Source organism: Hyphopichia burtonii (assembly GCF_001661395.1).
Source record: "Hyphopichia burtonii NRRL Y-1933 unplaced genomic scaffold HYPBUscaffold_8, whole genome shotgun sequence".
Classification (NCBI taxonomy): Eukaryota; Fungi; Ascomycota; class Pichiomycetes; order Serinales; family Debaryomycetaceae; genus Hyphopichia; species Hyphopichia burtonii.
The window spans coordinates 189196-202651 of NW_017963735.1; the positions used below are offsets into that span (position 1 = coordinate 189196).

At 35.7% G+C, this 13456-nt stretch overlaps 4 protein-coding genes across 4 annotated transcripts; all 4 read right to left on the reverse strand.

Moving 5' to 3' along the window:
- Positions 1–6: 6 nt before the first annotated feature.
- On the reverse strand, positions 7–7042 carry HYPBUDRAFT_129206 (serine/threonine protein kinase; the record flags this gene model as incomplete). Its single annotated transcript, XM_020219404.1, has 5 exons — positions 6893–7042; positions 5593–6823; positions 4987–5406; positions 4675–4899; positions 7–246 (listed from the first exon to the last, which is right to left on the reverse strand). Coding segments are annotated over exons 1-5 (2241 nt in total), but the record flags the coding sequence as incomplete, so codon positions are not given.
- Positions 7043–7742: 700 nt separating this feature from the next.
- On the reverse strand, positions 7743–9408 carry JEN2 (Jen2p; the record flags this gene model as incomplete). Its single annotated transcript, XM_020222395.1, has 2 exons — positions 7743–7760; positions 7900–9408. 2 exons carry the CDS (start codon positions 9406–9408, stop codon positions 7743–7745), a joined length of 1527 nt encoding a protein of 508 aa, XP_020074180.1.
- Positions 9409–9779: 371 nt separating this feature from the next.
- Positions 9780–11495, reverse strand: HYPBUDRAFT_158675 (uncharacterized protein; the record flags this gene model as incomplete). Its single annotated transcript, XM_020222396.1, has 4 exons — positions 9780–9792; positions 10255–10411; positions 10517–11296; positions 11363–11495. 4 exons carry the CDS (start codon positions 11493–11495, stop codon positions 9780–9782), a joined length of 1083 nt encoding a protein of 360 aa, XP_020074181.1.
- Positions 11496–11684: 189 nt separating this feature from the next.
- On the reverse strand, positions 11685–13397 carry HYPBUDRAFT_150503 (calnexin; the record flags this gene model as incomplete). Its single annotated transcript, XM_020220278.1, has 1 exon — positions 11685–13397. The coding sequence occupies one exon, from the start codon at positions 13395–13397 to the stop codon at positions 11685–11687; it is 1713 nt and encodes a 570-aa protein (XP_020074182.1).
- Between the last annotated feature and the right edge of the window lie 59 nt (positions 13398–13456).

Sequence of the window (13456 nt, forward strand, 5' to 3'; positions counted from 1 at the left end):
AATGGGAGTTATCTTCCATCATCATATCATTATAAGATTCTTTTTCTTTATTAGTTTGATACATTGAATGAATTCTTCTAATACTTTTATCGGTATAAGCAGTACTATTTCTAGTAGGTTGAGTAGGAGAGTTTGAAAGTTCATTCATAAGATGATCTTCATCGTTAAGGGTAGTATTATTTCCATCATCATCATCATCATCGTCTTCGTCATTGTCGTCATCAACATCAGTATCTTCCAGAGAACCTTGACGTTGGTGATGAGAACGATAACGATTCAAAAAATTATTAGATCTATTTAAACCTTTATTATCGGAATCATTTTGGGAATGTTTAGAAACCAGAGTCATTGATTTAGTAAGACTTTTGGATTTAGAAGAGAATTTCATCTTCATTGGGAATTCAAAATTATTAACAAAATTAGATAAATTTTTAAAAGGTTTACGATTAGTTAAAGGAGAAGAAGAATTAGGAAATTCATTTTTAACCATCAAGTTATCATTTTGTTGAAATTGATTTGAATTTTTAGATGCATAAGGAGAATCCGAATCAAGATAATCATTGGTATCACCATTGATATCGGCGTATTTAAAATACTCATCCAATTCTTTGGCAGGAGAATCAAAATAACTACTCAAAGGACGATCTCTTTTAGGAGCAGGGTTTGTTCTTAACCTTGATTGGTCAACCAGTTTACCATCACCGGCCTCATCAGCAAGAATCTTTGGGATGAAAGACATTTTATTCTTAGGAAATGGACTTAGACTAGAATCATTTAATAAGGATAAATTCTTATTCTTCCCGGATGATGATGAAGGAGATGATGTTGAATTAGTACCGAGGGACGTTAATGGAGGACCTAAACTTTTTCCCACTAGAAAAGAATCAGATTCATTCTTCATTCTGCAAAGGAATATACCAAGTTATATACTTGACCAATTCTGAATGAACTAGACCCCCAAATGAAACCAATTTGAAACTAAATCTCAAGACTCCAACCCGATTCTAGAGCGGAAACAGTCGAATTGACAATAGTTGAAGATCGGTTGAGTGACGAGTTACAACAAAGATGAGCTTACCTCAAAGACTGCTGCTATTATTAAGCTGATTTCCCAGTTTCTTAATTGTTTTTGCTAAGTATTGTCTACAAACAAAAAACTAGCACCAAAAACAAAAAAAAAAAAAATAATAATAATAAAAAAAAAAGTAGAGTTTCAGGATTCACAAAAGAATGGCTATAACGTGACTTCACAAAGACAACGAAGCTAAGTAAAGCAAGTGGGAAGAGATTCGAGACTAGAGGACGGTTGTAAGTCAAGCTCGAGAGGTAAAAGTAAAAAGCCGGCGAATTGGGGAGGCAGTAATGGAAACTTGGGAAGTAACGGTACTAAATGCACAAATGATGGTTGGGAAGACAGCCAGAGAAAAATCCCAAAACAGAAGGAACGACAGATTTGGGCAAGGAGCGAATGTAGTTAAAGAAGTGAAAAAGAGTGAAAGGGAGTGAGTAGACTAGGAATAATTAGACTGGGGGGATGATGTTATAGAGGAAGATGCAAAATTTGAGAGGGAAAAATTGGTATATATAATAAGGATAGACATGAGATCAAATGGCTTCTACAACCCTCTCGCAACTTGAAATTGATCAAAGTTAGGATATTGTTTTAGCCTTTGCAACATTGGAAAGGTAACGAAAGCATAACAACCCCAAATTAGGGAGTATATCGGCTTTTATTACCTCCCTCTATAAATTTCTTTCCTTTATTTACTTTACTGTATTTATTTGTGTTAAAAACCATCTTGCATTCGTTCTTCCCTCTCGAAAATATTGGGGGGATGGTGGTTTACAGAGAATGATTGCTAGTTACAATTTTGAACTCGTGATTAAAGTTAATTGCTCCAGCAGCTTGCTATATATGGGTGCTTAGAAAGCAATCATTGTATGTCTCAAACATAAAAGCTTTCCTAAATTGAATGGTTTGTTCTTTCTGATCCCAAAAACATTCACCTACATGACCTTGCTTTTATCTTTTCCTATCAGATGAATTGTTTCCTTATTCTGGCTGCATAAACACGGCTATTCGAATTTCTTTTGCTAAAATTCATAATTTCTTCATAAATTATTTCCTGCCATACATTGGGGCTCTTCAATGCTTTGCATCTACGATTTACTTTTTTGTTTGTTTGTCTTTCTTTGTTTATGTTCATATAGCTTATATTTTTTTCTTTTCTTTTCTGTTTTCTGTTCAATGGTGTCTTTTCCATTGGGGTTTTACCACATCTTCCATGCTTAGACTGATCTTTCAACCGTTTTTCTTTCGTCATTTCACTTCTCTCCTCTTGTTTGAATTTATTAGCCAGTTATTATTTTGAATTGTTTGTTGTTTCAGTTGAGTTTACAATTATTTTCTCTTGTTGTTTGTCTATTGACCCAAACGATCAAAAGTCTATCTTTTTTTTGTTCTTGTTCAGATGTATGCCGTAGTTCAATACCTTGTGTTCTTACTAGTCATTTGACTTTGAATAAGTTGGTCAAACAATAGTATTCGATAAGCACTAAAACCGTCCCCTCGAGTTCAAAATAAAGGGACAAAGAAAAGGTAAATAGAAGGTATAGAAAAGTTGATCCGAGCCAAACTCTTTTGATTCGTGTTCCACTTGGTTCATAACTTCGGAGAACTTGCTTTGCACATGCTCCTCCGCTTGCCTTAGTCCTTGCCTTGATCTCCTCTTCCTTCCTTCCTTCTTCCTTCCTCGTCTCCTTTTCTCCCTTCTTTCTCCACTCATCTCTTCTTCTTTCATCCTTTCTTTGATCTCTCTTCGTCTATTCATTATTCCACCCACCATTCATCCATCTATATTCTTCTCCCGTTCCACCTGAACGCGTTTGGGTCGTTCGCCATTATTTGTGTAATGTTTTGGTTGCTTCCAAATCAAGTAGTTCGTTTTTTTTTCGCAATTTTTGTTTGTTGATGTTTTGATGTTTTCGTGTAGCACCATCTTCCTTTATATTATGGGTATTTTAATGACGAATGTATTCACTCATGTAGATCTTCTACAAGGTATTCCTTGGTACAAAGACAACAAACAAACGACTCCCTGGTGATGCCCTTCTTTCTTTTGTAGTCCCTCGAGTACCTGCTTGTTCTACTTGTGTTCAAATGCACCTAATTTGTTCTGTTGTCCAGTTGTTCACAAGGAAGTTACCAGTGCAACCTGGTAGTTAGTGGATCATTCAGCAACGTTTTGTCAAGTGTTTTAGTGGCTGTAGTACTTTTAATAGCTGGCGTTTGGCGGGGCTTTAGTGTCTGTAAGTAATTTACTTGCGTAACGGTTGCCATAGTCAAGGGAGAATGCCTTGGTCAGGTTGAATGAATGCCTTGGTCAGGTTGAATGAATGCCTTGGTCAGGTTGAATGAATGCCTTGGTCAGGTTGAATGAATGCCTTGGTCAGGTTGAATGAATTCCTTGGTCAGGTTGAATGAATTCCTTGGTCAGGTTGAATGAATTCCTTGGTCAGGTTGACTGAGAATGCCTTCGAACCATTTCTCCATTCAACCTCTGGGTATCGGGATCCATTCTATTATTGCTCAAATCACAAATTCATGTACTCTCGCTAATCGTATATAGCCTTTTTCATCCTTCATTCACTTTCGTTTTGTTCCTCTTCCCATTTGAACGTCTCCGTTTGATGCTTTTTGAGTCAAATACAAGTGTAATTTGCTTATTGCCTTCCCCTTGTTACTGCCAACGTAATTATAATTCAAGTGTTCGCAAAATCGTCAAGACCGTTAATCGTAAATTGTTCCCAATTGCCCTCATAACCTTGAACTGATGCTTTATTACTTAAGTCTCTACCTACTATCACATGCCTCATGTCTGACTCGGACTCATCCGTTATGTCGGAACGTAACCTTGCAGTTTTGCTGATATGGAATTTTCAACAATGTAATAACTTTTCCTTTTACAGTGTTACTTTTTCATTTCTATTATGTAGGTAATTTATTCTTTTTTTGGTCAATTACTTCCTCCTATTTGGATCATCATCCTTGCCTTTACGAACTCATCATTTCATTATATGATTCTCGAGGCTATGTCTCATCGCTATTGTATACATCGATCTACTCGAATATCGTATGCTTTATTTACATTTAATATTCTATATAATGGGGAATTAATTATTATTCTATCCGATCCAAAAACTCATCCATAGTAGCAATTCTTTTCTTCGGAAGCTCGGTGGGTAGTTGTTGAGGCTTGAAGTGCTCTCGACTGTTTGCATTACTTGAGGTTGAATAAGGAATGTCCAGAGATGCATTTCTTACTCCATTAGTCCAGAAATTAAAATTATCATCACCCCCAACAACAAAAGTGTCATCCGCTTGTTCCTCATCACTGAAATTTTCATCTTCAACTTCATCACTATTTCTACTGAAATCTAATTGATCATTTACAATCCCACGACTGAAAGCTGTTGGTGTTGTCTGATTTCTTAGCGATGAATAATCGTGCTGTAATTGTAATGGTGACTTCCCAACAGTATTTTTAAAACTATAAGGAGATTTTTGTGATTGCAGTGGTGAATTGTCAACAATGTAATTAGTAGGAGATTTCAATGGCTTTGATTTAGGAGGCGGTAAACTTGGTAACTCAATCTCCTCTTGTTCGGATATACTGGAGCTAGAAAGCAGACTCAGTCTTTTATGTTTTGATTTTGTGGTTGAGCTTAATGAAAATGCATCATCGGTTAAGTAAGCATTCAAGTTCAATGATGATGTCGAACTAGCTATTCTAGTTAGCCCGACCGATCTAATCGAGGACGAGACAGAATTCTTCCTAGAGCAAGTTGGTGACGCAACATTCTTGGGAGATTCATTGAAAACTTTCAGTGAAATTGAATCTTGATTCGGAATCTCAAATGATTTATTATTCTTGTAGGATTGTTCACTTGATTTATTGTTTGAATCGGTTTTTGATGTTAAACCACCAAATATAGGTGGAGGTTCCATCAAATCAGTAAATTTTTTGGTATTTTGTAATCTTTCCTTGGGTTTCTTCTCAGGTGATGATAATGAACTAATTGTTGGCTTTTTCTCGGACTCTGCTGATTGTAATTTGGTTGATTTTTTGGATCTGCTAAAAAATCTTCTCGAGGGACTAATCATTGATTTGATCGACGATGGAGATCCAGCTCCAATAGTGATTATCTCATCATTAGTTGTTCCAGGAGTCATTATAGGAGAATGGTTAAACGTCTGTGTCGATAAAGGAGTTTTCTGGGCAGTTGTGATGGTATTGAGTGAAGGATCAGAGTTACTTTTCTTTTCATGAAATGAATCTTTAATTTTCAATGGAGGTGGTACACCCACTTTATTCTTCGATTCAAACGATGGGTTCTTTAAAGTATCTTCACTATTAAATGCTGCAATATTTGTTGGTGAATTGAGGAAAAATTTATCAATGCTAAAATTATCATTACTTGGTTTTTCTCGTAAAGTTCTCGTGGTAGCTGATGGTGGCTTTTCCAAAGCTTTATGTGAAGATATACTCAAATTACTTGAATTCGAAATTAACATATTAAAGGCACTTTGACTATCTTGTTCTTTTAAGTTATCATCGTTTAGAGACCTCAATACCTCTGAGGTATCATAAGGTTCAACTTCTTCCTTTTCAAGAGATCCCATTGAGCTTGAGTCATCAAAGTACGAATTGAGTAGATCATCAACGGGTTCTAAGTTACTTAATGATGTTGGATCATTCAATAATTTTTGTTCATTGATTTCGTGTTCTTTTTGTTGTTGAATGATGTCATGATTAGGAGGAGCCGGAGAGGGCTCAGGCTTATTACTAAAGAATCTTCTTATCTTAGTAGCAAGACCAGTTTCATTTGATATAGGTTTATTTTGATTTGAAATCAACTTCTTATTAAACTCCACGAATTCACTTATTTGTTTTGAATTTTGTAAGTCAAATGTGGTGAAAGCATGCTGTTTTATATCTTTTATAGTCATCCTTTGCTTAGGATCCTTAATGAGTAATTTATTGATCAAATCTTTTAATAACTTTAATTCATTAACATCTTCTAATGTAGTTCGTGATGATTTCTTGATTTGAGGGAACTTTAAAGGTTCTGTGACGATTTTTTTGAAAAGGGAGAATTCGTTATTACCATTGAAGGGTAAATTATGGAATACTAAACAGTAAAGAATTACTCCTAATGACCATAAATCAATTTTATTATCGATTTTACTCTTGGCTCTGTCGGCATCATTAAGCATGGATAATCTATTATTAACAAATTGACATAGTTCAGGAGCAAAAAATGCTGGGGTACCCATTGTTTTACCCAATTCTTTATCATCATTAGCATTATTTTCAAGAATTAGACTAACTCCAAAATCAGAAATCTTAATGGTTTTATCAGCACTGATCAATAAGTTGGATGGTTTTAAGTCACGGTGTATTATATGCTTGTAGTCATGGAGGTACTCAAGACCGTTTATTACATCCCTTAATAACTTATTCAAAGTAAGTCCCTCTCCATTCTTATTGTGTTTTTCATGATAATGGTTATAATTTTTCCAATCAACCTCACCATATTTGCAGTACTCCAACACTAGCAATATCTTATCGTATTTTAAATCATCAATAACTTGATATAGTTGAACAACATTGGGATGTTTACAACCTTTCATTATTTGAATTTCCCTCTTTATCTTGGTCGTATGACTCAAGTATGTTTTCGTTATAAGACGCGTCTTATCAATACGATTGATGGTCTTTATAGCTACATACTTGTTCTTGGGGCTTTTTTCAATGCTTTTCTTCCTGGATCCTTTGATAGAATTGGTGGATGGGGTTGGCAGTAAAATATTGGAATCCTTCTCCGAAACATTTTCTGCTAGCATTACCTTACCAAATTGGCCCTGTCCTATCTTTTTTAATATCCGATAGGTATTATTGATGATCTTCCTATTCGAACTACCCTCATTTTCAATCGATAGATGAGAAACGTCCATTCTTTCATCGATTTTGAATAGTTTCTTGGGGGTCTTTTTTTTTTTCTTTTTTTTCAATACAACGTCTCTCTAAGTTAACATTGGCAGTAACAAGAGTTTCCGAAAGGTCTATTAATTGTTTATGGAGTTCACTCTTCTAGTTTATTTTCTCTCCCTTCTGACTTTGATAAATGTATGTTTAAGGGGCTTGGACTCGGTTCGAACTCAACGGTATATCTGATTTCGAGGTTAAAAGATGTAGCGAGCAGGAAAAAAGTCGCTTTTAGAAAGATCATATGCAGTCAGATAAAACTGTTTAATAGGGCATCTTGCAACTGAAAGACTGCAAAAAAGCCAAACTACTTGAATTTGAAATACAACAGTTGTAGTAGGTAAGTTAAAACGTTCGACTTAAGTGGTTTGCGCTTTAGTAATGTAATTGAATTTTGAAAATGCGAGAATGGGCCATTGGCTTCGGCTCGTTTTCAATTACTTGAACTGATCAGGGAAGTTTTTAGTAAGTAGAGGGATTAGAAGTATTCAAAAAGCAGTTGTAGTTAAGATACATGATGATGAATTAGGCGTTCGGTGGCAATGTTTTATTTCTTTGAATTTTGAAAGATTTTTATAGCTTTTTGGGGAAATATTGATAGAAGAAACCAATATTAACTTTTAAAAAGCTAGTAAGGGCCATTAATAGTAACTTTCTATAAGGGCACGGATATGATTTAGTAACTACAATAATCTACATGAAGACATAATACTAAGAACATCATAAAAATCAACATTATAAAACTCAACAATAATTATACCCGTTCCAAGTGTTGAGTATCGACCTTTTCCTTTCTCTTATCATTGTCAAGCCTTTCATCGGTAATGGATTCCTCCATTGAAGACTTGACTCCAGTGGCTGCGAATTCATCTTCAATCTTTTCATCTCTGTCACCATCAAGAGAGGTACCTCTATTTTCAGGACCAACAAACATAATTAAGATAAGATAACCAAAGACACAACCCATGAAAATACTCATAACTGTTGCATAATCATAAGCACTTTCACCATTGACAGTAATAGGGAAACGTTCACCAATAGTACTTTCAATAGTTGAAGAAGCACCACTAGCCAAATTACCTAATTGGTAAGACAAACCCAGGATTAAAGATCTATAAAGGGGAGGAGATAATTCAGCAAGATGAATTGGGACAATTGCCCAAGAACCTTGAACGAAAAATTGAAGAAAGAAAGCTCCAGCATTAATACCAGCACCACTTGAGAAAGCCCATCCATAAATACAAACCCCACCAAGAACACTGGAGATCATAACAGTTAAACGACGACCAACAAAAGAACTTAAATGACCTAAAGTAAGCCCACCAGCCATTGCACCCAAGTTAGCAACACAATTAGTTACCGTTGAACGATCTTTACCAAAGCCTTTTTGAGCAGTTAACATGGTTGGATATAAATCTTGCGATCCATGAGAACTAAAATTAAAACCTGCCATCATTAAAACCAAATAAACAAAAATCAACCAATAACGCTTGAAAGCATCTTTTGCAGCATTACTCATGGTAAATTTTTCCCCCAATTTTGTATTAGCAGTATTTGATTCTTTACGTTTAATTAAATTTTTTTGAGTGACTTCAGTTTCTCTCAGTAAGTAAAGACCAAGAATCATTAAGAATGGGGGACCAGAAGAAAACCAAAAGATAGATCTCCAACCGTAAGGAGAATTATCAACAATTGCTCTGGTGAAAATGACTGCTAATAAATAACCAAAAGCATAACCTTGCTGAAAAATACCACTAACAACCCCTCTAGCTTTAATTGGACAATCTTCTAAAGCATAAGCAGCAGCGTTACCAAAGATCCCACCCATAAAACAACCAAATAAAGCACGAACACCAAGAAAAGATTGATAATCTTTAACAAACCCAGTACCAATCTGAAGAACACATAAAATGAAAAGATTAATCATAAGAGGCCATCTTCTACCGTACATTTCACCCATATAACCAAAGATAAAAGCACCCACTGAACGAAGAAACAAAACCAACGAAATCGACCACGATAAATCAGAAACCGAACGATCAAAATACTCACTCAAGGCCACCATATTCAAAGAGACTGCAAAATAATCTAAAGCATCAAACGTCCAAATAATAAAAGCCAAGAGAAAATAACACCAATTTCTGAGTGATAAACTGCTCAACGCTTCAAAAGGATTTAAAATATCTGACCAAGTATATTGAGCTAATTCTGATTTTGGAACAAATAAGCTAGTAAAACGAGAACAAAAATACTTCAATATCGCTCTTGAAGTAAACGTTGGTGGTTTAATCACATGTTTATTATGTTCTTTAATGATTTCAGAATCATGGGATGAAGATATAGATAACCTATTACTCATTTTGTCTTTTGTATTAGATACTTTTCAGAAAAACTACAATTATACTGATTACCACCTCCAATATTTATACTCTAACTGTCAGAATAATTGAACGTTACAAAAATTCTAATCTAAGAACGCGGGGAAAAGGATAGTCTAACCCATTTAGTTATCATTGGTTTCATTATAACCCTATGGACGAAAAAAATAACCTAAACCACAACTCAACTAAATTGCACCATCAGAACCTCCCCTCTACAAGACAAGAATATTTTGTTATCCCATCACCGGTCTATGACAATCCCAATTTCAACTTCAATTAAAGTTTGCAACTCTCCTGGTCCAACAAGCTGAAGAAGAGGAGGAACAGCAATTGGAGGAGGGGCATAGAGTCAAACTTGTAAACTGCAAAATGGGGATTGAAGTTGCAGATGTCATGCATGAGCGTTAAAAAATAGTTCAAACTGCAAAAATGAAGTCAGAGTTAGAGATTCGGTGTTTCCAGTAGAGAAGAGAGTTTGGAGCCTAAAAAGCTGGGGTTAAAAAATGGGTGAAATCGATGAGTTGCTGATACGAAGAATGTGAACATCTTGCTTTCGCTAAAAGAAGAAGGCAAGATAATACGATATACCAGCTGGATAAACTCCAGAGGAAAAACGAGTGGTGGGGTCAGTAGATACGGCATTGTTCTCAGATCTTCTACTTCAAATACCAAGACATATCTATCAACAGGATTGATTTAAACAGCATTGTTTTACTGAAAAGCAGGGGATTCGTCCCGGTGGTTTATCCTATTCGCTCCGAAGGTGGGGTTACAGAAATACAAATGATGCTAGAGAATAGTGATACTTTTATTCCGGTAATTACCATAAAGATCTTTCAACTATGTAATCAGCAACCACTGGACGGTGATCACTCATGTAGAAATCAAAATAGCTGTGTAAGATTCCAAAAGCCTTGATGACGATATTGTACTGTTGGTGAAGATTGACATTGTAATAATTAATATCAGCAATGTCGGAATCTTCCGTCAAGGCCAAACCGTCTTCGATGAGAGACAAATCTTTTGATTCTCCTCCTTCGATCCCGGGGACCTGTTCTTCAAACTTTTCATTAGCATTATTAATACTCAATTCATGAGAAACAGGTTTATTGCCATTCTTGGCAAAGTAAGGTGCCCAAATGTAATCAATGATGGTATTATCTTCATGATGTTTATCAAATCCTGTAAAAGTGGACCAATGTCCGTAGCTGTTTAAAGAGTCAGCCAAAGTTCTACTATCTTTGAAGCCATGTTCTTTTAAAATATGATAAGGTTCATCAGTTGGTTGAGTATTGAAATCTCCACATAAAAATGATGGATAATCATTATAATTTGTCATTCTATCGATGATTAATAAAGAACTTTTCCTTCTAGCTTCGATTCCTTTATGATCATAATGGGTATTGAAAAAATTGATCTTGATTAATGGATTAACTCGTGATTGTAAAGTAACCATGGTGACGATTCTTTCTAATGCAGCGTCCCAACCTCTACTGGGGACGTCGGGGGTTTCACTTAACCAAAAAGTCCGGTTTTCAATAACACTCCATTCTTGATCTTTGAATAAAATTGGAGCATATTCTCCTCTTGTCAATCCATCACTACGTCCAACTCCATAGTAAGTCCATTCTCCTTCATTCCCGTGGTTCAAGTTGAACAAAATATCCTCCAACTGATTATGTAACACCTCTTGTAAACAAACCACATTAGCATTTCCTGGTCTGGTATTAAAGGCAATACTTGATGTTATCAATTGCTTTCTTTTAGACCACGGCTTCTCATGAGAATCCCGGTTCTTATTATCAAACCTAATGTTATTCGTATAGATACGTAAGTTCAATGGATCCACCAAATTAGGGAAATGGGCTTCATATCTTAAAGGATGAAATGATATTCTAAACATCAGTAGCAATACCCCAATTAAAATCAAACTAATCGAAATCACCTTCAAATAAAAGAACTTCCCCTTCCCTTTCCCCTGGTTCTTATCTTCAGTTCTTCTCTCTTCCAACTCAACTGCTCCGTAGCTTGTTTGTCCGTTCATTAAGGATTCGTCTTCTGTCATTCTTATCGTTATCTCTACAAAGTACCCTACTTCTTTCTTATATCCCTGTTCAAACGTGGGGTTGAGGGCCCCTTCCAGCTTCGTCTCCTTTGGCGTGATTGCAAATTAGGGCTACACGACCTCCGTTTTGCGGCCTAATAAACCCATACATCTATGTTTTGTAGTATTATATATTAAACTTATATACATTCAGTGTCTTTTGATGGGCTTGGTGGTGTGTTCTTCGACACCGGTGGCCGATGGCTCATCGTCTTTGATTTCGACAATTTTGGCTTCTTGCTCGGGGGTTTCGTTCTTTGGTAGTTCTTGTTTCGAAGCAGCCAATACAAATACAAGTACGTTAATAATAGCAAAACCAAAGGTGAATATGGTCAAGAAAGCACAGCAGTAAACGACGAATTTCAAAGGCTCATTTAAGATGAGGTCAAGGGGATTTAATCTGAATTCATAGTAAAAATCTTTTATATCTAAAAATTGTCTTAAGAAAACAATTCTAATAAATTCAATGAATTGGGTTAAAGTGGATTCGTTATCGTCATTCAAAAAATCTTCGAAAGACACTGGAGGTTGGATTGGTTCAATTGGAGCACGGGGTCTATTCAAATCGTAATCATCATTTTCTAGAACTGATTTTGGATTATAAGTTAAATTACCAATTAGTTCAGCTTCTTTGATCGAATGACCCAAATAAATATTATCAAACATGATGTCTTTACTCATAGTCCACAATTCAAACCCAATACCATCGATTAATCCAATATTTGAAGGAGTTTTATCTTCGTAATAATCTGGATTTAAGATTTTACGAGGTTTCCAGGTTCCTTTATAATTTGGATTAATAATATCTGGTTGTAGCCAAATACCTCTATAATTTGCGTTTGGTACCATTGGAGGTTGCCACTCACCACATCCTTTAGTTTCACAAATTGGATTTATAATATCGGGAGAAATCCATTCGCCATCTTCTTCGTCATTCCAATCTTCTGGTTTAACTGCTTCAGGATCAGGAATAAATAGAGGTTCACTTTCATCCCAATCCTCGGGTTTGACTGCCTCGGGGTCTGGAATGTACGCATTCCCATAAAGTTCATCATAATCATCTGGTTTTGCTGGGTAATTTGGATCGGGGATAAATTTACGATCATCCCAACTCAAAGGTTTTGTATCATAAGGATCTTCGATTTCCTCAGGAGGATTCAAGGGAGGAGTCAATAAAGCTGTGTTTTTAACTAAATTACCTGCTTTAGCAACATCTCCATTAATTCTAATTTCAAAGTCTTGATTCTTTTTCAAAATTAATGTATAAAGATTAGTTAACTGATCATTTCTTGACATTGGTGCAGTTCTTAAATGATGTGCTTCAACTTCTCCAGTGGAGGGGTTTGGTCTATTTATAATAAAGTGTACTTTATCATTGGATCCACAAACATCAGGTCCAAACATAATTTGATATGGGGTTTCTCCATTGAATTCAGATTCATCATACCCTTGATTCAAAAGCTTAACATAGGTCCCACCACAACTTAATCCATCTTGTAACTTAATTTCATATTGTAAAACCAAATCCTGATCAGTATTATCAAACGATTCATTTAATTTATACGAAATTGCATGGTAAGCCGCAGGGGTCTTCATCACTAATCCTTTATCACCTTTAAATCCAGGGTATACCTTTGATGTTTCAATTGCCCACTGGCCTCTATAAGTGAACTCGTCATCTTTCTCTGCATGGCTGATTCTCCAAGGCGATTCATTAATATCTTCATAATCAAATTGTTCAAAAATGGCTGCATTCTTCAACACTGATTTTTTCAATGGCTTATATTCCGGCACGTCTGACGCTATGGCAACCCCTGCGGCAACCGCAAGAGTAACACCAACACTGAAACAGCTCAACTTCATCCTTGCAATCTGTCCTAGTACAGAGATTAGTACGGATGATGTGTTTGAAATTTATGGAA